The sequence below is a fragment of the Puma concolor genome, chromosome D1, assembly GCF_028749965.1.
Source record: "Puma concolor isolate L17-30 chromosome D1, mPumCon1.1.hap2, whole genome shotgun sequence".
In the NCBI taxonomy this organism is placed as follows: Eukaryota; Metazoa; Chordata; class Mammalia; order Carnivora; family Felidae; genus Puma; species Puma concolor.
In genome coordinates, this window is record NC_141676.1 from 2,297,833 (window position 1) to 2,325,548 (window position 27,716).

The following is a 27,716-nucleotide window of genomic DNA, read 5'->3' on the forward strand; positions in this document are numbered from 1 at the left end:
TGAGGAGACGAGGCCCGAGCCTCTGCGCTTGCCGGTGAAGCAGCCTTGGCGGGTCAGGTGGCCAGGGCAGGAGCAGAGCTTCGAGAAGGGCCTGGGCCGCTGCTTCCGCCCGTGTCTGGTGGCATATGGACCCGGACGCTTCACGCGGGTCGGACTTCGGCTCAGGCCGTGATCTCGAGGTCTGTCGGTTCGAGCCCCATGTCGGGCTCTGTGCTGACGGCTCGGAGCCTGGAACCTGCTTCGGATTCTGCGTCTCCCTCTTTCTCTGACCCTCCCCTGTTCATGCTCTCTCTCTCTCTCTCTCTCTCTCAAAACTAAAACATTAAGAAATATTTTGAGGGGCGCCTGGGAGGCTCAGTCAGTTGAGCGTCCCACTTCAGCTCAGGTCATGATCTCACGGTCTGTCGGTTCGAGCCCCGCATCGGGCTCTGTGCTGACGGCTCAGAGCCTGGAGCCCGCTTTAGATTCTGCATCTCCCTCTCTCTCTGCCCCTCCCCTGCTCGTGCGTGCGCTCTCTTTCTCTGTCTCTCAAAAATAAATAAACATTAAAAAAAATTAAAGAATTTTGAAAGCCCACTAGTTCCGGAAACTGCCCTCAGCACCTAGACAGTGACTTGACCCGGGGTGGGGGGCCCACTCCGGGCTGGGGGAGGGGCGACTGCACAGCCGTGAGCTCAGAGCCCACATCCACCCTGATGCAGCACCTGCCCCGCCGTCGGGCGCCTTGTAAACACTCGAATCACCCTGTCGTGTCTCCCGCAGCCCGTCCAGGCCGCGCTCAACACGATGGACGTGCCCCTCGTCTGCGACTACGGCTCGGGCTTCAGCAAGGTGGGCTTTGCGGGCATGGAAACCCCCCTGGCCGTGTTCCCCACCCTCCTCGGGAAACTTCGACACGACGTGAGTTGCTCTGACCGTCATTGTGCCCAGGGCTGCCGGGGGCGCGGGCGATGCGTCTGAGGCGCTGTGTTTGGCTCCCCTGGGCCTGTTCTCAGGACTGGATTTGCTGGTCCATCTGGTGATTGATTCTGTGTGTAAGAAATTCAGGTTTTTGCGTCGAGATCTCAAGGAGAACTCACTTTTCTGCAAACCCCACACAGACCAAACAAGTCACGTGCCGGCCGGAGGCACCTCTTCCTGAACCTTCCCCGGGGGCAGCGGATAGGACATAGGACGTGCTCCAGCTCGGCGGGCCAGACCTGCGTGTCCTTTGCAAGGTGGCCACTCCCCCCTCCACCCCCGCCCCCCTCCCGCCACCGAGGGCCCTGCCACGTCCTGGAACTTCTCCCACTCGAAGCAGCTGTGAGACGCTCAGTTCACATAATGACTGTAACTCGCTGAGTTGACATGAGCCTGGTGGCCCGACCGGGGAGTTGCCGTGGGGCCCTTCTCCCTGAAGAGGGGCCGGCATCTCTGAGAGGAAACGTGCTCATGTCCCTGTGTGAGCGAACAGTAGAGGCAGGACCCCCCCACCACCTGCCTTCAAGGCCCCGGTGCTGAGTCACCGCGCTCCTCGCTGGGAAGCCTACCCATCCGTGAGAGGGGGCACCTTGGTCACGTGGGGAGCCCCACGTGTCCGGGTCCCGGGGTGATTACGCCTGGGCTCTGCATCACTTGGAGCAAATCAATGGCGATGTTTCTAGCAGGCCGCTGGAATTTTAGGACCGGCCTTCCTACCGGGGCGTGCTGGGGGGCAGAAAGCCAGAGAGTCCCTGCCCTTCCCTAGGTGGGTCACAGCGGGTGCCTGCGCCCTCGCTGGCTGGCCGGCCCGTTTTTTCGAGATCGCAGGGCTTAGCGGTGAAGCGTGGGGGGCTGCGGGGTCAGGAGACCCACATCCGAACGCCGGCCCTGCCTCCGCACTTGCGTCACTGGGGGCAAGTTGCCTTTGGGGGTCCGACTCCCCGTGCACAGGGCGGGGTGAACGAACACACACGTGCCACATCCGGGGGAAGCTTCAGTGAGGCGGTGCCCGAATGCCTGGCCCGGAGTCTGGCCCCTCGCGGTGTGGAAGGGGGATGGAGATGATGCTCAGGGTGCTGGCGGTGAGGAACGTGAGTGTCCTGCTTGGGGCGCCCATGACCGGTGATCACGGACCTATTGTGTCCCAGCTCTGGAGGCCGGAGGTCCTAAATCAGGTGTGAGCAGGGCTGAGCTCCCTCCGCCGGTGCTGAGGGACCATCCTTCCTTCTCCTCCAGCTGCCGGGGCTCCGGGCACCCCTGGGCTCATGGCTATGCCCCTCCAGCCTCCGCTCTGTCTCTTATACGGACACTTGTCACTGGATTTAGCCCTCTGTCCGCCAATAATGCAGGATGATCCCACCTCAATCTCTTTAAATTTAAAAAAAAATTTTTTTTAAGGTTTATTCGTTTTTCAGAGACAGAGAGAGGGAGAGCATGAGTAAGGGAGGGGCAGAGAGAGAGAGAGGAGGACACAGAATCCGAAGCAGGCTCCACGCTCTGAGCTGTCAGCACAGAGCCCGACGCGGGGCTCGAACTCACAGATCCTGAGATCATGACCTGAGCTGAAGTCGGACGCTCAACCGACTGAGCCCCCCAGGCGCCCCTCAATACCCTTAAACTAATCACATCTGCAAAGACCTCGCTTCCAAATACAGTCACATCCACATAGGTTCCGGGGCTTAGATGTGGACACATCTTTTGGGGGCCACCCTTCAACCCACTACAGCTGGGTTCTGCCTATTGTCCGGGGGCCCCGACATCATCCTGCTGTGCGGTTCTTGGGCTGGGACGCCCCTATCACCGGCTCCCCGTGGAGGCAGATTGGGAGGTAGAGGGAGGAGGCGGGCCTTCCTTTCCGTGTTCCTGCCCTGTTCTGCCCTGTGTCCTGCCCTCTCACAGCTCCCCGCGGCCCACCAGCGGCCCTGGGGCTGTACTCTCCGGGCTCCCTCCGTGTTCCCTGCCGGCTCTTTCAAACTCCCAACGTTGCGTAACCGTTGCCCCGCATCCAGTCCTTCGAGAATCTGTTTTGAAATCCTTGGCATGGCATCTGTCGTCCCAGCAGGTGCAATAATTCGTCCTGCAATGTGAAAGCTCCCACCGCCCCAGGGGAGGGACAGATCCCTGTTAGCTGTGCAGAGAGTGGGACAGCGGGAAGCAGGATTGTAGGTAAAACGACTTACATACGCAATAAAGCAAAAAAATCACAGGGAGAGAGGTCAAATTCCTCGCCAAAATAGAGACGAGTGGCCATAATGAATTACAGGAAACGGTGGAACTGAGCCGGGAGCACGGTTTCGGTGAGGCGCTGGGCCGCCGCCCTCCCCGCCCTCGGGGCCAGCCCCGGGCAGCAGGAGGGACGCTTCTCTGTCCAAGAGGAGTCAGCACCTGCCGGGATGCTCTGCATGGGCTCACGTTTCGCTCCAGATACGAGCCCCGCGGCCCCTCCGTGCTCTTGGGTCTGGCGGCGAGCCGACCCCGCGCCCCGGAGGGGCACTCGGTCCACGGCCACCGGAGCGGCCGCTGAGACCCCAGCCCCGTCCAGCCGGGCATTTCAAGCAGCGGCTTCAGACCCCGTGATGTGCTCGTCCCCGCCCCGCAGGCATCCCTCGCCCCGCTCCCCTCGCTCGGGAAGGTTTGGCCAAGCCAGGAGCTTCCGAGGCAGGGCAGCGTGGACTGTCCACACCCGCGTGTCCCCTCGGGTGATGAAGTGCGTTCCCATCGGCGGTCTCTCTGACTTGCTCCCCGACGGCGCCACGGCAAGGAAGGCGGAATGGGAGACGTTCCATCCGACGGGGACGGGGTGCGGCGCGGAGAAGGCGAGCGGCTTGCCGGGGTCTCAGATTGTCCCCCAGCCCAAACCCCTCCGCCTGGAGAGAAATTCCTCAGGCAAAAGAGCTCTGCGCGTGTGAGCCGTGGTAGCCTCAAGAGCGGGCCTCTCTGAAATCCACGCCGCCACCGCGGCCCGGCATCCCCGTGGCACAACGGCTGCGTGACAACAAGGCCACGCTTCCTACAGACTGCTGAGCACGGCAGGGATCCCCAGACAGACCCGTTTCGGGAAACACGCGCCTCCCTTCCCGGACGACCGGCTCAGGAGCTGCCCGGTGGCCTCGCCGACCACCCGCCGTTCCAGGACACCCATCCAGCCCTCCATCCTGTACCCAGGCTTGGGCTTGGACCACAGCCTGATCGGGCGCCCCCGTCTTCTCTCACGTAGGTGGGTTCCTAGCGAGACCCTCACGCCTTTCGTGCTGTGTTGGTGTCTGCTTTTTGGCAGATGCAGATTTACACACGGACCAACCAGCAAATCCCTTCTGGATGACGGAATAAACGGTTCGCCCTGCCACAAAAGCAGTTAGGTCCGTCTTCTTAACGGATGACAAACTCAATTCGCCTGCAGACCCTTCCCCCGGCGGGTTTCCAGGGTGAATGCAGCAGCTGGTGCCCCTGCCCGACACCGTGCCCTCCTCCACGGCTCCCCCCCACCCCCGTTCCCCTCGGGTTTCCCACCCGCAAAGTGGACAAGGCCAGTGTCCTCAAGAACACTTTTTTTTAAATGACTTTTCTTTTTTTTTCTTTTCTTTTTTAACGTTTATTTACTATCGAGAGACAGAGAGACACAGAGCGTGAGCAGGGGTGGGGCAGAGAGAGAGAGAGAGGGAGACACAGAATCCGAAGCAGGCTCCAGGCTCCGAGCCGTCAGCACAGAGCCCGACACGGGGCTCGAACCCACGAACCGTGAGATCATGACCTGAGCCGAAGTCAGACGCTTCACCGACTGAGCCGCCCAGGCGCCCCTGGGGGCACTTTGACCTTGCAGGTCATTTTGCTAAAACGTCTTAGTGGCATCTTGAAATGGCACGCAAGCTTGAGGAGGCCACCACTGCCAGCGCCGTGACCTGGAGCGGTCCCCCAGCTGCACGTCACGGCTCCTCGTCATTCCTCCTTGTGCATCAGCACGTGGAAGCCGAGTGGAGGTGAGTCACCCTCGAGAGCTGACCTGTCCTGGCCTGTGTCTTTCAGAATCCGCTGGTGGGGATGGGCGAGGAGGACTGGTTCCTCGGAGACAAGGCTCAGCATAAGCGAGGGGAACTTAGCCTACAATATCCCATCTCCCGGGCAACCGTCACGAACTGGGCCAACATGGAGAAGGTAGGCTGCAGCTCCTGCTGGGGTGGGACCTGTCCACGGGGCCCCTACTGACGTTCGGGGGGCATATCTGCTCCCTGGCACTGGCGAGGGGGAGGTGCCCTGGCATTCGGGCCTCTCTGGGCCTCTGTCTGGTCCCTGTGGACGCTACAGCACGCTACGAACCACACGGGTCGTGGGGTCTGAGACCCGAGCCTGAATCCTGTCTCCACGACTTACCATCTGTGTCATTTTGGACGAGTAACCAGCCTCCCTGGTCCTCTGTTTCCTTACCTGTAAGAAAGGGGTGTAATTTTTTTCTTGCGTGTAGTGCTGTTGTATGGACTCGAGGAAATGGATAAAAAGTCCTTAATCCACTCCACGCCTGTTTAAAGCAACAAGCAGAAAAACGGGAGATGACAAGTGTTGGCCTTGGGACCTCACGCAGGGCTGGTGGGAACGTAAAATGGTGCAGCCACTCGGATCGCGGTACGGAGGTTCCAAAACATGAAAGAATCGAAGACAAGGGCAGGAAGAGACATCTGCACACCCACATTCACTACGGCCAAGGTGTCCATCGGCAGATGGATGGATAAACAGAATGTGCTGCACACGTGACGGACTGTCACTCCGCCTTGAAAAGGAAGGATGTTCCGACACCTGCTTCAACCCGGCCGGACCTTAAGGACATGAGGCTGAGTGAAATGAGCCAGGCAGAAAAAGACAAAAACTGTGTGATTCCACCCATACGAGGACTCTTAGTCGTCAGATTCGTGGAAACAGAAAGGTGGACGGCGGGCACCGGGGGGCTGGGGGAAGGGGAATGGGGAGTTAGTGTTTAACGGGGACAGAGTTCTGGTTGAGGACGGTAAAAAATTTCTGGAGACGGATGGTGTTCAAGGTTGCACAGCAGTGTGAATATACTTACTGCCACCGAGCTGTGCACTTTTTAAAAAGGTTGAATTAGTATGTACGTTTTACCATAAGAAAAAAATTCCGTAGGTCAGTGCAATACAGACGGATTCAATATGGCTATTTGAACCACTCTGTCTTAGCAACCGAAGGTTCTGATCAGGGTCTCCATATATGGCTGAAGTTTGCACGCTGCCTAGGAAGATCTATTAATTATCTACGCTGCATAACAAATCACCCCAAAACTTAGAAGCTTAAAACACCGATGGCCATCTACTTCCTCTCACGGTTTTTGTGGGTCAAGAGTTTGGGAGCAGCTCAGCTGGGTGGTTCTGGCTTGGGGTCTCTCATGGAGCAGCAGTCAGGAGTCAGCTGGGGGTGCATCGTCTGAAGGTTGGACCGGGGCTGGAGCAGGCATGTCCATGGTGGTGCTCCATGGGGCTGGCAAGGTGGTCCTTCTTGGGGACTTTCTGCAGGCGCCCTGGAATGCCCTCCCAGCATGGTGGTTGACTTCCCCTGGAGGAAACAATCAAGGCGGCCAACGTGAAGGCTGCGATGGCTTTATGATGTAGCCCTACGGGCCACACACGCCTTCACTGTTGGTATATTCTGTGGGTTGCACGAGCCAGTCCTGGTTCAGCGGGGGAAAGGTCTGCACAGGGTGTGGATGTCAGGAGGTGTGTGTTCATTGGGGTCGTCTTGAAGGGGTTGTGGGAGTGTCGCTCACAGACACTTCCTGTCTACACGACTGAAGTGTTGGCTCTGATTCTGGCTGTAGCCCTCCGTTAGGATGTCACAGGGAATACAGAAACTGAAGCGGTGTAGACAGGTCTTTGGAGTGTGCCGCCCACCAGCCCCTGGGCCCCGGGCTGCCTGGGCCGTAGCCTCCACCCTCCCCTCCCCTCTCTGGTGCAGGCTCAGCTGCCTGGCTGACCCAGTGGAGCTGACTTCTGGTGTGTCTTCAGCTGGTTCCAATTCTTGGTTCAACACTTGTCCAAATACCAGGATCATTGCAACGATCCTCCCCCATGGTACCCCTCCTCCTACCTCACACCCCCCCCCCACGTTCACCCCCACACAGCCTGTCGAGTGACTCTTCTACATCTGATCGTGTCACTTCCCTGCTCCAGTCCATAGTGGCTGGACATCCAGCTGCGAGCCCACCCATCTGGCCTTTGTGTTTCATGGGCGCCATGTTGCCGTGTGTTTCCGCATCCCCCCTTCCTGAAACCCTTCCTCCATTGAATTTCCCCTCACTTCTGTTTTCAGTTCCCCATGGAGCCTCCTCCCCAGAGGCAGGCAGGAGCATTATTCACTGCTTGTTGAGCACCTACTGTGCACCAAGCACTCGGTAGGTGCTGTGGCTTGAGTCGTGTCCCCCAGTTTCTTATGTTGGAGTCCTGCCCCTGAGCACCTCAGAACATGACCGTATCTGGAGATGGGGTATTTAAAGAGGTGACCAAGGGGTGCCTGGGTGGCTCAGTTGGTGAAGCACTCAACTTCAGCTCAGGCCATGATCTCGCGGTTCGTGGGTTCGAGCCCCGCGTCGGGCTCTGTGCCAGCAGCTTGGAGCCTGGAGCCTGCTTCGGATTCTGTGTCTCCCTCTCCCCCGCTTCTTCAAAGGGGTCACTGGGGTGGGCCCTGATCCCGTGTGACCGGGGTCCTTGTAAGAAGAGGGGATCAAGACACAGACACTCACAGAGGGACAACCCCGTGAGGACACAGGGAGAGGATGGCCATCCACACACACGGAAAGAGGCCTTGGGAGGCCCCGGCCCTGCCCACGCCTGGACTTCGGGCTCCGGCCTCCAGGACTGGGAGGCTGTTGTTTAAGTCACTTGGGCTGTGGTCTTTGTTACGGCGGCCACAGGAAACAAATACGCTCGGTTTTCTACAAACGTTGTGCCAGACCCTCTACGATGTCCTCATGACCCTCTCCAAGGAAGGGAAAGTTTTCCATTTTATAGACGAGGAAACAGCACATAAGAGTCAAGTTCCTTTTCTAGGCCCACGCCTGGTGCCACGCTCCCCCCGCTGTGTCTCGGGGCCCATGTCTGCTGCCCAGTCAGACGAGGACTAGGCCTCACACATCGTCGTCTGCTCCCCGTCCCGACTCCAGGCCCGGCACACACATGGAGCTTCTGTGTCTTGTCTTGTCTGCAGCCGCTCTGTCCTTCCTGCTGTGAATCACATAAGCTACTGCGGAAGCCACTTTGCAGGGTAGACAGGTTCCATCCCACTTGCAGAAGGTCGGCCGTGGCTCACGGACGTGCCTCACCGCGTCTCCTGCTCTCTCCACAGATATGGCGTCACTCCTACCAGGCGCTCCGCGTCGCCCCGGAGCAGCATCCTCTCATGGTGACGGAGCCGCCTTTAAACACAATGTCCAACAAAGAGAAGATGTCACAGGTAAGGGGCCACGTGGCGGGCGAGTGGGGTCAGGGAGCAGGCCACGGGGAGGGCAGCTCTGGCCTCCCCTTGAGCCTGGAACCTCGGGGACCCCCTCAGGGCGTCATCCCTTTGCTCAGCGAGATGAAGACACAGGAGAGATCTGTCCCCTTTGACCCTGGCGGCAGGCATGACAGGTGCCTCACCTGACGGGAGAGCTCACCAAGGGGTCACCAAGCGGGTGAGCATTTGGACCTCGCAGCCAGTCTATGGGCTGGGCAGTTACAGTCCCTTTGCACAGAGGAGGAAATCGGAGGGTCTAGGGGTGGAAGTAGACAGGGCAGGTGGCTGGGAGGCCCGCTGGGCCCTCGAGGCCTGACCCTGCGGCCTTGGTCTCTTGGTGCGGTTTGTCCTGCTTGGAGCTCCAACCTGCCTTGAGAGCTCCCACCTTCCCCCTGGGCCTGCCCCCCCGGCAAGGAGTTGGTGGTGTGTGTGGATCGGATCGACCAGGCTGAACTGGGTTGAGCTGGTTCTCGGAGGCTGTCAAGGACGGGCCGGGGAAGGAAGGAGAGTGCCCCCCAGCAGAGCCCTCTTAGGGCTGGAGTGAGGTCCAGGTGGGGAGGGGCCGCGGGGCCGCCGCTGGCTGGCCAGGTTCTTCCAGATGCGTCATGAGGCTTTGCCTAATGAGGACGTCCAGGAGCTAATTAAGGAAACGGCAAGGTTCTGCCACCTGGCCCACAGCCCCTCGAGCCCGATGGTGTCCCCTGCAGTGAGCAGTGACCTGGAGGGCAGGCCAGCGGCCCCCAGCACCACCTGCCCATAGAGGAGGCCTGTGCCGTGGCCCAGAAACAGCGCCATCAATCACGGCACGGGCGTGAGCTGCCGCCTCATTTAACACAAAGCCCCGAGGGGGCCGACGAATCTTCCTCTGCACATGGACAGGTGGATCGCAGAAGTGGGCCACGGCTGGTCTCCACGTGGACACGGCACAGAGCCCACGGCTTTGAAACAGCAGGGATCCAGGCTGAGAGCAGCGTGTGCCCATCAGAGCCCCAGCGAGCTGGAGAGAGAAGAGGGAAGCAGGACTGTCCCTCACCCGAGGGTGATGTGCCGCTTCCAAACTGTCTCAGGGCTCTCTGGAGAAAGAGTGGGACACACACACACGCAGACACACACACACACACACGTGTATATGTAGAAAGAGATCTGTTTTGAGGCATTGGTTCACACGATTATGGAGACTGACAAATGCCAGGATCTGCAGGGCGAGTCAGCAGGCTGGAGCCGTTTGCTCTTTTCAGATCTTCAACTGATTGGACGAGGCCCACCTACCACAGGGAGGGTAATTGGCATTACTCAATCCATCGATTTATGTTAATGTTTATTATCCAATGCCAATATCAATGCTAATGTTCTCCAAAAACATCCTCCTCGACAACCTCAGAATAATGACTGGCCAAATGTCTGGGCTCCCTGTGGCCCAGGCAACCCGGACACGTAAAATTAGCCCTCACACAAAGCGCCGCGCCGGCCACACAGCCTGTCTCCGGCACTTGTCCACCTCTCCGGGGTCCACTGCCTGTCTTCCTGCCCTGGGTCTCTCTGAATTCACCCCCTAATTATATCAGGGTCCCAGCAGGAAACCAAAGGGACCCTCACGCGGGGTCATTTTGATGAGACTTTACTGAAGAGATTATATACAAAGGCAAGCCTAAATTCTCGAAGAGGGACGTGAACGAGAGCTCTGGGCTGGTATCAGGAAGCTGTTGCCTGCTAAGCCCAACAGAGCCCGGGGGGTTAGTAGCCCTGAAAGGGCCTCTGCCAGGAGCCGCGGCCTCGGAGGGACCAACAACGAAGGAGCAGGGGGATAGCTGTACTCCACCCCTCCCAGGCTCCCTCAGACCCCTCTCCAGGGTCCCCACGGGCGGAACCCAGGGGGTCGCCCACAGAAGGGGGCCCGTGGCTACAGTCCAGGGCAGAGAGTGGTCAAGAAGGATGGAAGCTTCTGCAGGAAGACGGGGGGCAGCCAGCAACGGTGGCCCGCCCCCCGGCACAGGGAACCCCACCGCCGTGCGGAAAAATAGACTTTTCCCCATCTGTGGGCTCTTCCCTGCAGAGTCCCTCTGTCCCCGACGCCAGCCTCCCAGGCTCCTCCCGCCTCCCGGAGGCTGGGACAGACTGAGAAGGGCCGGGCTGACTTCTGCCGGAATCAGTCTGTGTGTGAGCAGGATGCCTGGGGCCATGGCCCAGCAGAGAGGCCGATGCCGGGAGCAGCCCGGCGTGTAGGGAAAAGCCCAGCTTGGCCTCGAGACCCGGATTCCGGCCCGGGCTCTCCCAGCACGTGTGACCTGGGGAGGAATACGCCTCCTCAAGGTGTCCTGATTTCCCCATCAGGAGGATGGTGATGGTGTCACCCTGGGGGTATCGCGGAAACGAAATGAATTCACGACGCCGGGAGATGCGTGTCACGGGGCTCAGTGGCTGTTGAGCATTCAGTAGATGCTGCTTCCTGTTCCTCGGCCTCGGAATTCTCATCTGCAAAATGGGATTTTGATCGCAGGAACCCAAAGACCCTTCCAAGCTCTGTGACCTCCGGCCTCACCTCAGGCCAGGGGAGCTGAGGTTGGGTTTTGTCTTTGTGCTTTTAGGGGGCGGGGTCTCTAGTGGGATCGCAAAAGCTGCCCGTCCACACCCGCCACTCCTCCACCAGGATGCAAGTTCCGGGGGCACCAGAGAGTAGCACAGACTCCCAGACACTGCCCCCCTGCCCTGTGTCCTCCGAGGTGGTGCCTGTGTCCGGGCCTGGCCTTCCACATGCCGCGTTACAAACGCACATCCCGGTGGCCTCCACTTGGGGGCCATTGGGAGTAAAGCCGGTGCGAATAGGCATGAACCAGTCTTTGCAGGGACACACGTTTTCGCTTCTCTTGGGTCAGTCCCCTAAGCCCCCCGGGCGGCTGCCCCCAGACGCATGCTTAGTGACCCCCCCGGGGAGTCACACGCTCAGTGGTGGACCCGGCTCTGTGGAACATCGTTGTCTCAAATGCTGGCTTTACTGGGTTTTGGGGTCTTTGGCTAGAGGCCGGCCGGATCACTCCTCAAGCAGCCTGCACCCCGACCATTTCCCTTATTGTCCTGTCCCGCTCAGGGCCACTGCTCGCCTGCCCTGCTTGTCCCCACAGCTAGGGACAGCCCCTAGGCCCAGGAGCCCGTGAAATTGTTCAAGGGAGCCAGCCCACAGGGCTCCCTCCAAAGCCAGCTAACCACCCTGCCGGCCGCCCACAAGGTGCTCCCCGACAGCTCCAGCTGGCTGTCATCCTGTCCCCCAGGTGCCACCCTCCCGTGGCTCCGCGGAGGCTGGTTTGGAGCTGCAACAAAGTCTGCCTTTCAACCGTCCGAGTGACCCCGCGTTGGTCCCACCCTCAAAAGAATCTTTAAATTGAGGCGCCTGGGTGGGGGGGGGCTCAGTCGGGGACGCATCTGACTTCAGGTCGGGTCACCATCTTGCAGCTCGTGAGTCTGAGCCTCGAGTCGGGCTCTGAGCCGCCAGTGCGGAGGCTGCTTGGGATTCTCTCTCTCCCTCGCTCTCTGCCCCTCCCCCACTCACGCTTTTTCTCTCTCTCTCTCTCTCTCTCGGACTAAATAAACTTAAAAAAAGGACCTTTAAATTCCTGTGGCATCGTCTTGCAGGAAAATCACTCGCTCACTCAGCCAGCGTCACAGAGGCAGTACCTCCTCGCGTCTGGCAGCCCGGGTTCATGTCGCACCCCTGACACCTGCTCCCTAACATGTTTGTCCACTGGTCTCCCATGTGGACAGGAGAGGACGGTGTCACATACCTCCGGGGGGATGCCGCGGGCAGCAGGTTCAGGACTGTGTCTCCCCTGTTCATGCCTATGTGCAGGCAGTACCCAGGACAGCGTTCTTGACCAGGCCAACGGTGAGCTTTTGCTGTCGCCATTATTACAAAACAACGGACCATCCCAGGTCAAAGTGTTGAGATTTGCGTAAGGTCCGCCTACCCCCCAAGAGCAGAAAGGGCGAAGACGTGGAGAGAACAAGGGTGGCGCTGGGAAGTCAGCACCATCCCCGTGGGGATAACACGGTGGTCTGCAAGATGTTGCGATGCCCTCACATCAGTCTTGTGACGGTCTATAAGGTCTCCCCCCGCCATAAGGTCCCCGGGAAGGACGTGAGCCCGTGTCACAGGCTGGGAAACGGTGTCACAGGGCTCATCAGGGCAGAGCTGGGGTCAAGAGTGGCACGCTCCCTGACCCCGTTGCCTGGATCTCTGGGGCAGCCAAGTGCCTCCTACCGGTGGGCTTTGTGAGCCCGGGAGCTAAGGGGAGACCCACCCACTCCTCCAGCCTCTGGCCTGGCCGTTAGCACGGTAGTGTTCTTGTTCTCCGCAGATCCTGTTTGAGACCTTCAACGTGCCCGCCCTGTACTTAGCCAACCTGGGAGTCCTTTCTCTATACGCCTCTGGCCAGACCTCCGGTGAGTGGCCCTGCTCCTAACTCCCCTTGTGTCCCTCCCGGGCCAGCAGTTTGCTTCCACTCAGCGCATGTCCTTCCTCCGCAGCTTTACTGAGGTGGGATTTGTGCCCGGCAAAGTCAGCGTGTCCACGCTGTGCAATGGGATAGGTTCTGACGCGTGGATACGCTCGTGTGGCCATCCGTGCGGTCGAGATGACGAACGTATTCGTTGCTGCTAAACCCTTCCCCTCCACTCCCCATGCTCTGCTCTAGTCTGTCCTCAGATGAGATTGCATTTTCTAGAAATTTGTATAGATGGTTGGGTATAGGGGGCGCCTGGGTGGCTCAGTCGATTAAGCGTCCGACTTCGGCTCAGGCCATGATCTCACCGTCCGTGAGTTCGAGCCCTGCGTCGGGCTCTGTGCTGATGGCTCGGAGCCTGGAGCCCGTTTCCGATTCTGTGTCTCCCTCTCTCTGCCCCTCCCCCGCTCACGCTCTGTCTCTGTCTCTCTCTCTCAAAAATAAATAAACATTAAAAAATTTGTTTTTAAATGTTGTTGGGTATATACCCTTTCTTCAAAGGTTTCAAAGGTTTTTTTTTTTTTTTTTTTTTTTTTTACGCAGCATAACTATTTGGAGAGTAGTTCATTTCTTTTTTTCTCATCAAGCAGTATTCCGTTGTGTGAACTCCCTGTAGTTTGCTTATCTCTTTACCTCCGGATGGACATTTGGGTTGTTTCCAGCTGGGAGCTATTATAAATAAAGCTGCCGTGAACATTTGCCTACAAGTCTTTGCGTGGACACACGCTTTCATTCCACTTGGGTAAAAACAGCTAGAAGTGAAACGATGGGGTCAAATGGTAAGTGTATTTTAGCTGAAAAAAAAAAATCCGCCAAACTAGCGGCCCAGTGGTTGCGTGCTCCACTGGGATTTCAGCAGCCGCGTGAGCATGCGGGTTCCCCCGCAGATTGGTGTGGCCAGTTTTTGTCATCGTGGCCCTTGAAACAGGAGGGCGGTAGTATCTCGCGGCACCATTTGGTGTGCGTATAGATGGCCAGTTGGCCCCGCACCACTTGTTGAAAAGACCCTGTGTTCTTCATTGAATTGCGTCTGTGGATTTCTTCTGGCAAACCAGTTGTCCGTGTACGTGTGGGTCTATTTCTATACTCCGTATTCTGTCCCGTCGATCTACTCGTCCACCTGTGGGCTGATGCCACATTGTGTTGATGTCTAAGTCTTGGAATAAGAAGTTAGTGTGGCAGCTTTTGGTCTCTTGTTTTATAATGTTTTTTTTTTGTTTTTTTTGTTTTTTTTTTCCGGAGAACATTCCAGGTTCTTTGCATTTCCATATGCATTTCAGGGTCCGTTTGTCAATTTCTATCAAAACAGCGTCTTGGGGCACCTGAGTGGCTTAGGTGGTGACACATCCATCCCCAGCTCAGGTGATGGTCTCATGGTTCGTGAGCTGGAGCCCCGCATCGGGTTCTCTGCTGTCAGCGCGGAGCCTGCTTGGGATCCTCTGTCCCCCCCCCCTCTGCCCCTCTCCTGCTCTCTCTCACTCTCTCTCTCAAAAATAAATAGACATAGGGGCGCCTGGGTGGCGCAGTCGGTTAAGCGTCCGACTTCAGCCAGGTCACGATCTCGCGGTCCGTGAGTTCGAGCCCCGCGTCGGGCTCTGGGCCGATGGCTCGGAGCCTGGAGCCTGTTTCCGATTCTGTGTCTCCCTCTCTCTCTGCCCCTCCCCCGTTCATGCTCTGTCTCTCTCTGTCCCAAAAAAATAAATAAACGTAAAAAAAAATTTAAAAAAAAAAAAAATAAATAGACATTGATCAAAACCCAAAGATGCTTTTTTTAGAACTGCATTGGATTTATAGGTCTCTCTGGGGACAACTGATATGTTGACAACGATGTCTTCTAATAAACATAGAGTATCTCCTAAGGGTTCTCTAATTTCTCTGGGCAGCGATTTGTGGTTCACGGTGTAAACATCAGGCAAATCTTTCATCCGATTCATTCCCAAGTATTTTATATGCTTTGATTGTATCATAAATGGTATCTTTATTTAACTTTCCGATTGTTCAATGCAGGTATACAGAAAACAAGTGTCTTTTGTATAATGATTTGTATCTCGGCACCTTCATTAAACTCTTTTATCGGTGCTGGTAGGATTTTCTACTTAGGCAACGCTGTTGTCTATAGTTTAACTCCTTTATTTCCAAACTGGGTGCTTTTTATTATTTTGTTGTTGTTGTTGTTTTTTTTCCCCTTGCCTCATTGCTCTGGCTAGAACCTCTGGTACAATACTGAGTAGAAATGGAAATGATGGGAGCAGACATCTGTGGCTTGTTCCTGACCCCAGAGGGAAATCATTCAGTTTTACATTACTAAGTGTGTTGTTAGCTGTAGCTTTTTCCTAGACATCCTTTCGAGGGAGTTATCGTGTATTCCTAGTTTGACGAGAGTTTTTTTCTTTTTAAATCACGAATGGATAGTGGATTTTGTCAAATGCATTTTTCTGCCCCTACTGATGTGGTCATGTGGATTTTTCTCTCTTAGTTCTTTAACATGGTGAATTGCACTAATTGATTTCTGAATGTTAAAACAACCTCGCATTCCTGAGATAGAACCAATTGGGTCATGATGAATTAGCCTTTGCCTATATTTGCTAAAACTTTGTTTAGGAGTTTTGGGTCTGTGTTCATGAGGGATCATGGTCTGCCGTGTTCTTTTCTTGTGACGTCCTGTCTCTCAGGGACCACTGAGACTGTCCTTTGTTGCTTGATGTCCGATATCTTGAGAACTGTTGTTTCCTGTATTTTATTCTCTGTTTTAGGTGTTTCAGGGGTGTGTTGGAGGGACCCCCTCCTTGTTCCATAGCTTACCTGGACACGGAGGTCTTCTTGACCCATTTTTGCTTCATTTCCAATGTGAGGACCTCAGGACGCCTGGGTGGCTCAGGTGGTTAAGCGTCTGACTTCAGCTCAGGTCATGATCTCACGTTCGTGGGTTTGAGCCCCACGTTGGGCTCTGTGCTGACAGCTCGGAGCCTGGAGCCTGGAGCCTGCTTCGGATGCTGTGTCTCCCTCTCTCTCTCTGCCCCTCCCCTGCTCACACTCTCTCTCTTTCTCTCTCTCTCCCTCAAAAGTAAATAAACATAAAAAAAAAAGTAAATGTGAAGACCTTGGTTACCAGATCCAACATGTGAAAAGAGCCCACCGCCCAGACCCCGGGTCCGCTCTTAATGGCCCCATGTCATGCTTTCACACAAAGTGAAACCTGTGTCCCCGTGACCACATCACATCTTTTGGAATAGCACAGAGACCTGTACTTTGCTTTGCTAACTAAAAAGTAAACCTCCTTCACCGCACCCAGCCTCGTCTGACAATCGAGTTGTGCCCCGAGTTTTTTAGGGAGAGAGCTATTAAGAGCAGAATATTCTCCCCCTCTTACCCTTTGACAACTGTTGCTAACATCTGTGTGTCTGGTTGAGTAAGAAAATTTGCAGGTGTTCTGTCCAAAACCCTTGGCCCTTGGTCTGCTCCAGATAGGCTTTATCCCAGCACACCCCCCTACAGAAGGAAGTTTATTCCTCCGACCCTTTGCCTTATCTTCTTATTATCTTCTTATCTCTTCCTGGAGACTTGACATTGGTAAGGGATATCATGATGCCAACATGTTCTCTTGTCTAGGAACAGCCATTGAGTCTGGAGAAGGAATGACGTACTTTGTGCCCATCATTGATGGCTGTCCTTTGCATCAGTCAACCATCCAGATGGACATGGCAGGCCAAGACCTAACCTCGTATCTCCTGCAACTATTGACAGGCGGTGGGCACTCGTTGGTGAGCACAGGTAGGAAATTGCCATTCTTGTCCAGGTGAGCCAATCCCTGGGGTGTAATGTCCTTCTTGGCTGTTCAACCTGCAGCCCTCAGTTTATAAAGCTAAGGCTACTTGACCGTGATTCAAGTCTTACAAATAACTTTACCTATGTTTAGGGACACCTAGTGATTGATAATGACAATGGGGATGATGGTGATGAGGATGATGACGAGGATGAGGATGATGGTGATGGTCATGGTGACATGATGACGACGATGGGCTAAGCTTTACGGAATAGTTACTCTGTGTCAGCCACCCAGGAGGTGGGAGGGGTGCGACCTTCCAGATGTTTCCGGGTGAGGGGGCCTGGCTGGCTGGGGCAGCTGTCAGCAGGAGGGGGCAGCCCTGAGCTGTTCGCGACCAACATTCACGGCAGGTGGGGATCGGGGCACCAACAGCAGCCCCTGCTTTAACAGGTGATGAGATCGGGTTTGATCTTCCAGCCCCTGGAAACACACACCCTCCACAGCAGGATAGCAACACGTAACACGCAGGCGGTGTCCAAATGTTTGCACCTCGGTTCGGGACACCCCTGCCCTGCCGTTCTCTCCCACAAGCCCAGGCCCCCGGCATACGTTGCAGATCACGAGGCGCTGGGATCTGAGATGAAAACGGGAACAGGTGCTATGATTGTGCCGCCTCGTCCCCACCGCGAGGAGCTGAAGCTTCAGGAAGGTGCTCCCTGGGGACAGGCTGCCTCTGTGAACCATCTCAGGCCACGCCCTTCTCTGTCCGGCCCTTGACCTTTCCCCCCATAGGCGACCGGGAGCACGTCCAGAGCATAAAAGAACAATACTGCTACGTGGCTTTGGACTTTGACAAGGAAAAAGTAAAAACGGACGCGCCTTCCTACGCCCAGAAAGTTCAGCTGCCCGATGGCCAGGAGGTCACCCTCGGGCAGGAGAAGTTCTTCTGCCCCGAAGCGCTTTTCCAGGCGGACCTCATGGGTGAGTGGTGGGAAGGGGCCAGGGGTGAGCCCGGATGCACACAGTAGGGCCGCTGTACGGGGGACGGAGCCCGGCAGTCACAAGGGGGGCGCTGTCTTCAGTAGTGAGTAGGTGCCCATTTCTAGTTCCTGTGGGAGCAACTATCACTTATTGAGCACCTACTGTATGCCTGTGACTCTGCCGACCTTTGTACGCGGGCCTGCAGCCTTCAATCCTGCCCCATGTGCCGTGGCTCACGTTACAGGTGAGGAAACCCAGTGCAGAGCACTAAACACTTGTCAGGTGTGCCTGAGTCCCCGGCTGGACCCCGCACTGCCCTTCCACTGTGTGACTTCTACTCCGCCTGCCTACACAATAATTTGAAAAATGCAAATGGAGACAAAACAGAAGGGCGAAAACCACAGATTCTGAGGGAACCAGAAACATTTTGGCTGATGTAGAGATTTTTTTTTTTTTTTAAAGTTCTAGTACAGGTAACACAGTGTGGTATTAGTTCCAGGTGCACGAGTTAGTGAGCAATCGTTTTTGCTTCGTGTTACAACCCCCCAGCTCCATCCACGTTGCTGCAAATGGCAAGATCTCATACTTCTTTGTGGCTGAGGAATATTCCCATGCGTGTATACCGCCTGTCCTTGGCGGGACTGTGGACAACAGCCAGACTATGGGAGCAGCCCCAGTGACCTCGCGGTCCTAGAGGGGTACTGAGTCGGCTAAGCTTCCTCGCAGGCATGGCAGAACAGGAACGATGGGATGGACTGTAAAATTCCTTGATGGGGAAGGTTTCCAGGTCGTCACGGAAAACCAGCTGTCTCCTGGAATCCGTTGGTGAAAATAATTGTTTGCATTTATGAGGGACGGAGGGGAACAAGAGGGACAAAACCACTTCCCCAGGATTAGTACCTAGGATTAGTACCTCGTCAGGATGTGGCTTTTACACGTGGCACGGGCGAGCTGAGTTTACCTCTGCTCTCCTCATTGGAGTTTGCGGGGGATAAAGGCTTCAAACATGGCCCATGCCCCCCGAAATATTAAGTTGGATAAAGGAAACCATCGTCGGATGAATTTTCTCGCCCACAACGTGACCCTTCTCCTCCACATCTGGGGGGACCTCAGTGAGCGTGAACACGGCCAACCCCGTGATGAGAGCCGAGCATCGCGGCCCGCGTTCACGTTCATCGGGCCAGGCACGTTCTCGATGATTCTGGGAAATCAGCCTTCTCATTCTTTATCCCAAGGCTGTGCGGTAGGTCCTATCCCAGGTGAGGAGAGGGAGTAACCGTCAGGCACCCCCGGCCACCCCTCCCAGAAGCTCCCAGTGCTGAACACACCGGAATACACGCCCTTGTCCTTGGGGGCTGTTCTCTGCATACTTGTGTTTATGTCTATGGACTAATGATGAGTCAAGAAGATGTCAGCTAGACGTATCGTGGCGATCGTTGTGCAATATATACAAATAATGAATCATTAAGTCGTACGCCTGAAACGAATATAATGTATGCCAATTACACCTCAATAAAACATAATTTCTTTTTTGAAAAAAGGAATCATCAGTATAATTTTTCAAAGGCCACCCGAGCAAGGACGTTGCCTCTGCAGAAATCTGTTCAGAAAGTAATAGGCCGTGGCATTAAAGGTTAATAATTGTCAGTAACATCTGAATATAAGTCATCTCAGATGAGAGAGGAGAAGTAATATTTGTGTATTCAGCCGTCAGCCGTTGAGCCCCACACATAAGGGCCCTGTGGTCGGTGGTGCTGATGTTTGCCCACTGCCCTCGGAGCTGAGATCCGGGGGGAGCCCGTGACCCCCGCCCCCCCCCCCCCCCCCCGCCGTGCTTGCAGCTGGGAGGAGAGATCCCAAGGGTGAAGCCGGCCGAGTCTCTGGCCCCCAAACTTCTGTCTCTTTCCGCCCATCCCGACAGGGAGAAACGACCTGGGCATCCATATGAAGGCCTTCCAGAGCATCAGCTCCTGCAGCCCCGCCCTCTGGAAGATTCTCTTCGGCCACATTGTCTTGTCTGGAGGTACCGGCTCCTGTTCCAGCCTGCGGTTCCGGATGCAGAGAGAAATATCCACCCTGGTTTCCCCTACAATTAACGTGAAGGTACAGTCCCCCTGATGCACCCTTTGGGGGCTTCCTGCGTTCATCCCACGGATATTTCTGGAATAACAGGGTTTCTGGTGTGCCAGGCACGTTGTCAGGTGCTCGGGGAAGCATCAGTAAACAGAAGTGTGGAAGATCCTCGGCGCTTACGTTCCAGGGGCGTGGGGGGAGCCATAAACAACACGAATCCAGACAGTAGGGAATAAATGTGTTAGGAGGGGCTGTAAGTCACAGGGGAAGCCACGGAGGGAGCAGGGGTGAGTAGTCAGGGTGGGTGTCCTCTGGAAGGAGCAGGGGAGCCACGGGGATATCTGAGGAAGCGCAGAGGGAACAGCCCCTGGGGCGGCCCAGAGGCGTGCTTCCAGAAGGAAGGGCTGGGAGGGGCTGGCCGGGGCTGAGACAGGAGAAGGGCTGTGTGAGGCTTGTACCCAGAGGACGGGGAGGTTTGAGCAGAGCCAGGCTGGACGGCGGACTTTGGGGGCGGGGCGCAGACTGTCAGGTGCAGGTGTCGGGTGGGCCGGGGATGTAGGGGTGAGGGGCGAGGGTCGCCAGGGAGGAGGCAGCCTGAACGGCCATCCCTGCGGTGGGGTGCGTGGCTCGGGGAAGTAAGTGGCGCTCTGGTGCCAGTCGGAGAGCAGACCAAGGATGTTACAGAGTTTGGAGCTGGGGCGGGGGCTCTGGCGGGGTCTTTGGCGGAGGTGAGGTGCTCCACGAGCCCAGGGAGGGGTGTAGATGGGAGGAGGACGGGCTCAGGCAGCGGGGGGAGAGGCAGGCCCGAAGCCCGTCCCCTGTTCGAGGAGGCCCGTCACCCCGCCCGGCCCCGGCCTCGCACTGGCTTCCCCCGTCGTCTTGGCAACCTGTAAAAGCGCGACGTATATATTCAGCTTTAAGTTAATGGCCTCTGCCTTTTAGAGGAGTGTTAGCTTTACGGAGAACGGAGTAGAAAGGGGACAGTTCTACGCACTCCCCGCCTCGGCCCATTGCACACACATCTAGCTCGAGCGTGATGCGTCTGTCGCCCAGAAGAGCCGGCATCGGTGTCTCACTACCGACCCGAGTCCCCGGCTCACGGAAGGCTCCTCCCGGGCTCGCACGCTCTGCCGGTTTGGGGGGACGTGTGGTGGCGGGTGACCACCCCGACGGTCTGACGGGGTCGCTCCCTGCCCTGGGGCTCCCGTGCCCGCCCGGTCACCCCGCCCCTGCCCCCGGCGGCCACTGGCCCTCTCCCGGTCGGTCCCCAGGTTGTCCCTTCCCCAGAATGTCCTGGTCAGACTGGCTTCTCTTTGGCCCAGGTTTTCACAACTGCTTTTCTTTTTTTCTCCCTATGGAAGTGGCTCGCGGTCATGGCAGAAAGCCTACAAGTAAGGTCCAGGTAAGGGGTCGGGAACTTCTGGCCCCCTTAGCACAGTGCAGAATGTACCTTGCTGACTGTGTCTCTAACTCGACCGAGCCAGCTCGGGCACAAGCCCAGCCTGGCTGGCCGAGGCTGGAGGGACAGACCCACCCACGCCATGTGGGTGAAATAAAGGCCTCCTTCCCCCTCGGCCACCCTGGGCCGCCTCCGCTGAGCTGTCCTCGTGCAGCCTGCTCTTTGCTTGCTTCTGGCCTCGCGGCCTCTGCTGCTACGCGGTGTCCCATGTCAGCTGGGCCTCAGGCAGGCCGCGGGCCCCCCCGACCTGCCGCGCGGGGGCCCCCACAACGGGCTCCTACGTTGCAGCTCTCGGGAGCCCCTGCCGGAGACGCCAGCCCCCTCGTGTCCCGAGGTCCCCGCTCACCGCTACCCTTTGCACCCCCCCGCCAGGTCAAGGTACGGGCACTTGGCACACCGCGTGGGCAGGGGCTGAGCCGCTACGTCCCCGCAGACCCACGGGCTCTGCCACCAGCACACCCGCCAGGGTCCAGAGGCGGGAAGTGTGGACGGACTGAGTCCCTCTGTCCCTGAGCTCCCCAGCAGCCACCTCGTGCCTCAGCCCGGCTTTCAGGCCTGCTGGCAGGTGGGGGGCTCTGAGAGAACTTTCTGGCTCACTTCTCAGTGTCTTCTGCTACCTGCCCAGAGCCCCACCTGCCCCCGGCCTACCTGCTTCCCTCCCTCCCTCCTTCCCCAGCCGGACTTGGTGGTGGCCGGACTATGGTGGCCGGACTTGGTGGCCAGACTTTGGTGGCCGGACTTGGTGGCCAGACTTTGGTGGCCGGACTTTGGTGGCCGGACTTGGTGGCTGGACTTGGTGGTGGCCAGACTTGGTGGCCAGACTTTGGTGGCCAGACTATGGTGGCTGGACTTGGTGGCCAGACTATGGTGGCCGGACTTGGTGGCCAGACTTTGGTGGCCGGACTTGGTGGCTGGACTTTGGTGGCCGGACTTGGTGGCCGGACTTTGGTGGCCGGACTACGGTGGCCGGACTTGGTGGCCAGACTATGGTGGCCAGACTTGGTGGCCAGACTTTGGTGGCCGGACTTGGTGGCCAGACTTGGTGGGCCACGGTGACATTGAAAGTGAGTGCTGGGCGGCCATCCGTGATTTGGGCAGCGTGGGTCCATCCTCCCTCCCCGCCCCTGCCACCGGCCGGCAGTCACTGGGACAACAGAGAAGATTCGCGAATTCCCAGGAAAGGCAAACCCGGAGACACACAAGGTCTCCCACATCGGAGCCCTGTTTGTACGCATGTCATAGAATGCGCAGGAGGGCGGGACGCTGTGACCCGCCCATCCCTTCCATTGCTTCCTCACCACGAAATAGTAGCTGTCGCCCACACAGGGTTCCTGAGTCAGCAGTCGGCCTCCACGATCGCGTGCTCAGTGCCGTCCGTGGCCTCGGGGAGTTGGCACGGGCCTGCCTCCTCCCTGCGGATGCCTGCGGCCCCATTATTTCATCTTACCCGCCGTCCCAGACCTTGGCCCCTCGGGCCCTCGTGCGAGGCCCCGCGCCCTTCACGCGCCGGCTCTCGGGGGCACTCAGCGTCAGCGCCGTGGCCTGCAGTAAGGTCACAAAATCAGAAGGGACGGCACAGCTTAGTCCCGAATGGAAGTCAGGGGCGTGTGTCCTCCTGCCTCCGTGCACTGTGTCCCGACCACTCCCGCAGTGGGAATCTGTCCAGCCGTCGGCTTTGTCCCGCCCTGCTGGCGGCTGAGCTGACGTGTGGACCAACCTTTTCTGCCCACCCCTCTTCTGAGTCCCCAGGGAAGCCCTCCAGCCCCCCAAAACTCCTCCATATGAAGCTCGAAGGTGCACCTGTCTCCCTTCACTGCCACCGCCTGATGCCCTCCCGTCTGGACTCTCCCTGGAAGGGAGGGGGTGCAGCGCACTTAACCTCCACGGCGCCCCCCCCGGTCCTTCCTCTGAAGGGGGAGAACCGCTTCCGAGAGCCGCTGGTTCCCACGGGCCAGCCTTCAAAACGATCCTTCCTCCCGACAACCCAAATCCTGCCCCAACAGGATTCTTGGGATAAAGCTCTGGTCACCATTTACCCTTATTTCTTTACAATTTTTTTTTCTGCCTTAGAATCCACGTCTACACGTGGATTTCCTGAGCCAGAAACGTGTGCTCGGCGTCAGGCTACTTGAACAGATGGCCAGATTGTGCCCGGGAGCCGCCGGCCTCCGGGCCGGTCGGCACAGGGGCACAGCGGCTCGCGCCCGTCCGCTCGGGCACGGGGACGTCGGTTGCTTTTCTATGCTTTTCTTTGCTTTTGCCTTTTTGGGAACTGAAGGGTGGCTGACACACGACGTCACGTTAGCTTCAGGGGTGAGACCCAGCGGGTACGTTGTGCTCACTGCGGGTGTGGGGGGGCACCCGCCACCAGGCAGCCCGATGACAGTGCCACGGTGGCCGAGTTCACCTGTGCCTTCCCCCACCGGAAGCCCGTGCCTCCCACCCCCCTTCACCCCTTCTGCACGAGGCCCTGGTTTTAAAGCTCTTCCAACTGGCCGGATGGAAAGCACACGGTGGCTCTAATTCGCGTTTCTTTAATTCCTGCTGAAGGTGAGTACTTCTGCGGGTCTCCCTGCTGTCGGGAGTTTTTCCTCTTAATTTTCTTTTTTATATCATTTTTAAAAAATGTTTTATTTTCTTTTTGAGACAGACAGAGACAGGGAGTGAGCAGGGGAGGGGCAGAGAGGGAGGGAGACACAGAATCCGAAGCAGGCTCCGGGCTCCGAGCCGTCAGCGCAGAGCCCGACGCGGGGCTCGAACTCACGGACCGTGAGATCAGGACCTGAGCCGACGTCGGATGCTTAGCCGACTGAGCCACCCAGGCGCCCCCTCTTTATTTTCTTTTCTAAACTTTCTTAAACCTTTTGCTTATGCCAAGCCTTTGGCCGTTTTTCTGTTGGTAGTTTTGCGTTCTTCTGAATGCGTGAACCGTCCCAGTTTTGGGCACGCTTTTGTTTGCTTTTGCGTGTGTTCAGAGAAGACGCAGAGGTCACAGGTGACTCTTCCCAGTGACAGCCTGTGGGTGGCAGCAAAGACGGGCGGAGGATGTGGGTGCCTGGGACTGACTGTCTCCTCTCTGCCTGATGCCTGGCCCTGAAGGTGCTCTGTTCCCCGCTCCTGACTCACCATTTCGGCAGCGTTTTTTCTCTTAACCAACAGCAGCCGATGTTTTCGCCCCAGGCAGGGTTCTGTGGTGTGACAGAGCCGGTGAGGGACGGTAACTGACTCTGGTGACTCATCCTCCCTCACCCCACTGCCACCCGGACTTTCCAAGTCCTCGCCCCAGATCCCCTTTCCCCGCGGATCCCTGTAGCCGTGCGTTTGCCTTCTCGTTTTACAAAAACAAGGCTGTCCTCTCCTGATGTGTCCATGGGCGTCAAGGAAAGGCAGTGAACGCGTCAGGATGACAACTGTCTGACCTTGCGCAGGTGACTCGAACCTTGCAGAGCAGTGGTCCTCCCCTGGCGATGGGAGCACGGATGTCTGGCTCCTCCCAGCCCAGAAGTGCCCTGACCTGGCTCGGAGGCTGCCCCCTCTCCGAATCCAAGGTGCGGGGAACGCACATGGGGGCAGGTGTCGATGCGGGGGTCAGAGCGAGGCACGGTGCAAGTCTCCAGGTCTGTGCACCCCAACGTTCAAGGGGTTTCTCGAGGTTGTTTGTGACTCTTGTTTGCTTATCCGTATTTTCTAATTTTTCTGCAAAACACCCATGCCTCCCACATGGACTTTAACCAACTCGGAGATGTGCCGTAGATCTCAGAGTGAGTCTCAGAGCCAAGGGTGACTCCTTCCCGCTCTTGCTCCTTTTGTCCCGTGGTTTGAAGCTACGGGCAGTCGGCACGTGCACCGACAAGCACCTGTAAAGGTTGGAATGCATTGCATTTGCACGGAGGGAAGAAATGACCATCCGTGAGGTGTGTTCAGGGCGTTTATGTCTCAAATTTGGAGTAGTGTTTTGATTCCGGCTTCTTTCTCTCCCTCCTCTGACCCCTCCGCCCCTGCCTTGCCCCCCTCCCCTCCCTCTCCTGCTCTCCCCTCTCTCTGCCTCCTCCACCCTATCCAGGTATCCACCTGCCCCAGCTCCACGTACGGCGCCTGGGTCGGGGGTTCCATCCTGTGCTCGCTTTCCACCTTCAAGGACATGTGGGTCACCAGCCAGGAGTATAAGGACATCGGTTCCTCTGTCATCAGCAGGAGAAGCTTCTGCTTTGTGGCTTTGTGGATGCCATCTTCTGGCCCACCGATGCCAACTCCACCTTGGCCGGGCTGATCAGTGCTGAGAACCAGCTCGAACGTGAGGGTGGCCAGTCCTCCCCGGACTTCCATCAACCTGGTCAATAAAGGACAGACAGTCTGGGCAAGGCTGGCAACATCTTGGGAAACGCTCACGGGCAGTCGCTTTGTTGATGCAAGGTGACGAAGGGGAGGGGATTTCCGCCGACCCCCGTGGATTGGTCAGCATGGCTGAATGTGTGGCAGCAAGGGACATCCCCCCGGCTCAGTGCCATAAACAAAAGTCTGTTTCCCACTCACGCTGCATGTCCGTTGAAGGCCAGCGGGGCTCTTTCCTAGATTGTCCCCACGGCAGAATCTGACCCACAGAGCAGACCCTGTCTGGAACGTTGTCATTTACTGGGGGTGAGGACAAGAGTGCCCGGTGGGCCTTTCACTGACAATGAAACACTCCAGCCGGACAGGGACACAGGGCACATCTGCCCACAGTTAATTATCCGGAACAAGTCACACGGCCCCCAAGCACCACAGGGGCTGGGAAGTGCCATCCTTCTGCAGACGTGACACCCCAAATGGGAAGGATGAAGCACGTGCTCTGGTTCAGGAGGGCACCGTTGGGGCGGCAAGGGGCCTGGTGTCCTTCTGGTGGCTTTAATCCTCATGCCCGGCTGTGAGATTGGTTTATTAAGGCTGATTTCATGATTCAGGAACTGAAGCTAACAGAAGCTAATTAACTTGGTGAAGGTCATTACACAATGACTAGGAGTTCAAATCTGTGGATAAACCTTGTAGGGGTGCAGAGGGTGAGCATTGCAGGGGAGAAGGAACCACAGACAGTGCAGAAGCATTTCCCCCACTGAAGACACGTTTTCCATGTGGACAGAGCCCTGGGAGAGTCCCACACACAGACGCTGCCTGATGACACTTCCGAGCATGGAAGGCAATAAATAAATTCTAGAGGCAGTGAGAGAAAACAGCAGCAAACAAAGAATCTGGTGAAGAAATGGGCAAAAGACATGAACAGACACTTTTCCAAAGAAGACAACCAGATGCCCAGCAGACACATGAAAAGATGCTCCACATCACTCATCATCAGGGAAATACAAATCAAAACCACACTGAGATACCACCTGACACCTGTCAGAATGGCTCACATTGACAACTCAGGCAACAACAGATGTTGGCGAGGATGCCGAGAGAGAGGATATCTTTTGCATTCTTGGCGGGAACGCAAACTGGTGCAGCCACTCTGGAGAACGGTATGGAGGTTCCTCAAAAAATTAAAAATAGAACTACCCTCTGACCTAGCAATTGCATTACTAGGTACTTATCCAAGGGATACAGTTGTGCTGTTTCAAAGGGACACATGCACCCCAATGTTTACAGCAGCACTATCGACAATAGCCAAAGTACGGAAAGAGCCCAAATGTCCATCGATGGATGAATGGATCAAGAAGATGTGGTACACACACACACACACACACACACACACACACACACACACAGGAATACTACTCAGCGATGAAAAAGAATGAAATCTTGCCATTTGTGACAACATGGATGGAACTAGGGGGTATGATGCTAAGTGAAATTAGTCAGAGGAAGATCGCTTATGATTTCACTCATGTGGAATTTGAGAAACAAAACAGTCGAACATAAGGGAAGGGAAGCACAAATAAGACAAAGGCAGAGAGGGAGGCAAACCATGAAAAACTCTTAATTTTTTTTTTTTAATATATTTTTCCAACGTTTATTTATTTTTGGGACAGAGAGAGACAGAGCATGAACGGGGGAGGAGCAGAGAGAGAGGGAGACACAGAATCGGAAACAGGCTCCAGGCTCTGAGCCATCAGCCCAGAGCCTGACGCGGGGCTCGAACTCACGGACCGCGAGATCGCGACCTGGCTGAAGTCGGACGCTTAACCGACTGCGCCACCCAGGCGCCCCCGAAAAACTCTTAAATACAGAGAACACATTGAGGGATGCTGGTGGGGCTTTGGGTGGGGGGATGGGCTAAGTAAGTGACGGGCACTGAGGAGGGCACTTGGGATGAGCACTGGGTGTCATCACGTAAGTGATGAACCACTAAATTCTATTCCTGAAACCACTATTACACGATATGGTAACTACCTTGGATTTAAATTTTAAAAAATGGGGGGAAAAAAGCAAGCAGGTAAACTCTAAAGTACGGCTGCCAGGAAAAATCCAGGATGCCAGCTACGTATGACTTTCAGAAGTACAACCACCAGCATCTAGAAGA

At 56.6% G+C, this 27,716-nt stretch overlaps 1 protein-coding gene across 1 annotated transcript; it reads left to right on the forward strand.

Annotated features, from left to right (window-relative positions):
• The first annotated feature begins 764 nt into the window (after positions 1–764).
• LOC112852054 (actin-2-like) lies at positions 765–27,170 on the forward strand. The gene is made up of 9 exons (XM_086676614.1): positions 765–900; positions 4,984–5,112; positions 5,736–5,822; positions 8,302–8,409; positions 12,801–12,885; positions 16,554–16,715; positions 17,503–17,691; positions 19,613–19,794; positions 25,287–27,170. The coding sequence occupies exons 1-9, from the start codon at positions 787–789 to the stop codon at positions 25,491–25,493; spliced, it is 1,263 nt and encodes a 420-aa protein (XP_086532740.1). The 5' UTR covers positions 765–786; the 3' UTR covers positions 25,494–27,170.
• The last annotated feature ends 546 nt before the right edge of the window (positions 27,171–27,716 follow it).

Excerpts from the sequence above, each read along its gene's own strand:
- LOC112852054 (XM_086676614.1), top strand. The coding sequence starts at position 787 with ATGGACGTGCCCCTCGTCTGCGACTACGGCTCGGGCTTCAGCAAGGTG. Across the intron at positions 5,823-8,301 it reads CAGAAAAAGACAAAAACTGT|ATATGGCGTCACTCCTACCA; the intron begins GTGATTCCACCC and ends CTCTCTCCACAG. Across the intron at positions 12,886-16,553 it reads CGCCTCTGGCCAGACCTCCG|GAACAGCCATTGAGTCTGGA; the intron begins GTGAGTGGCCCT and ends TCTCTTGTCTAG.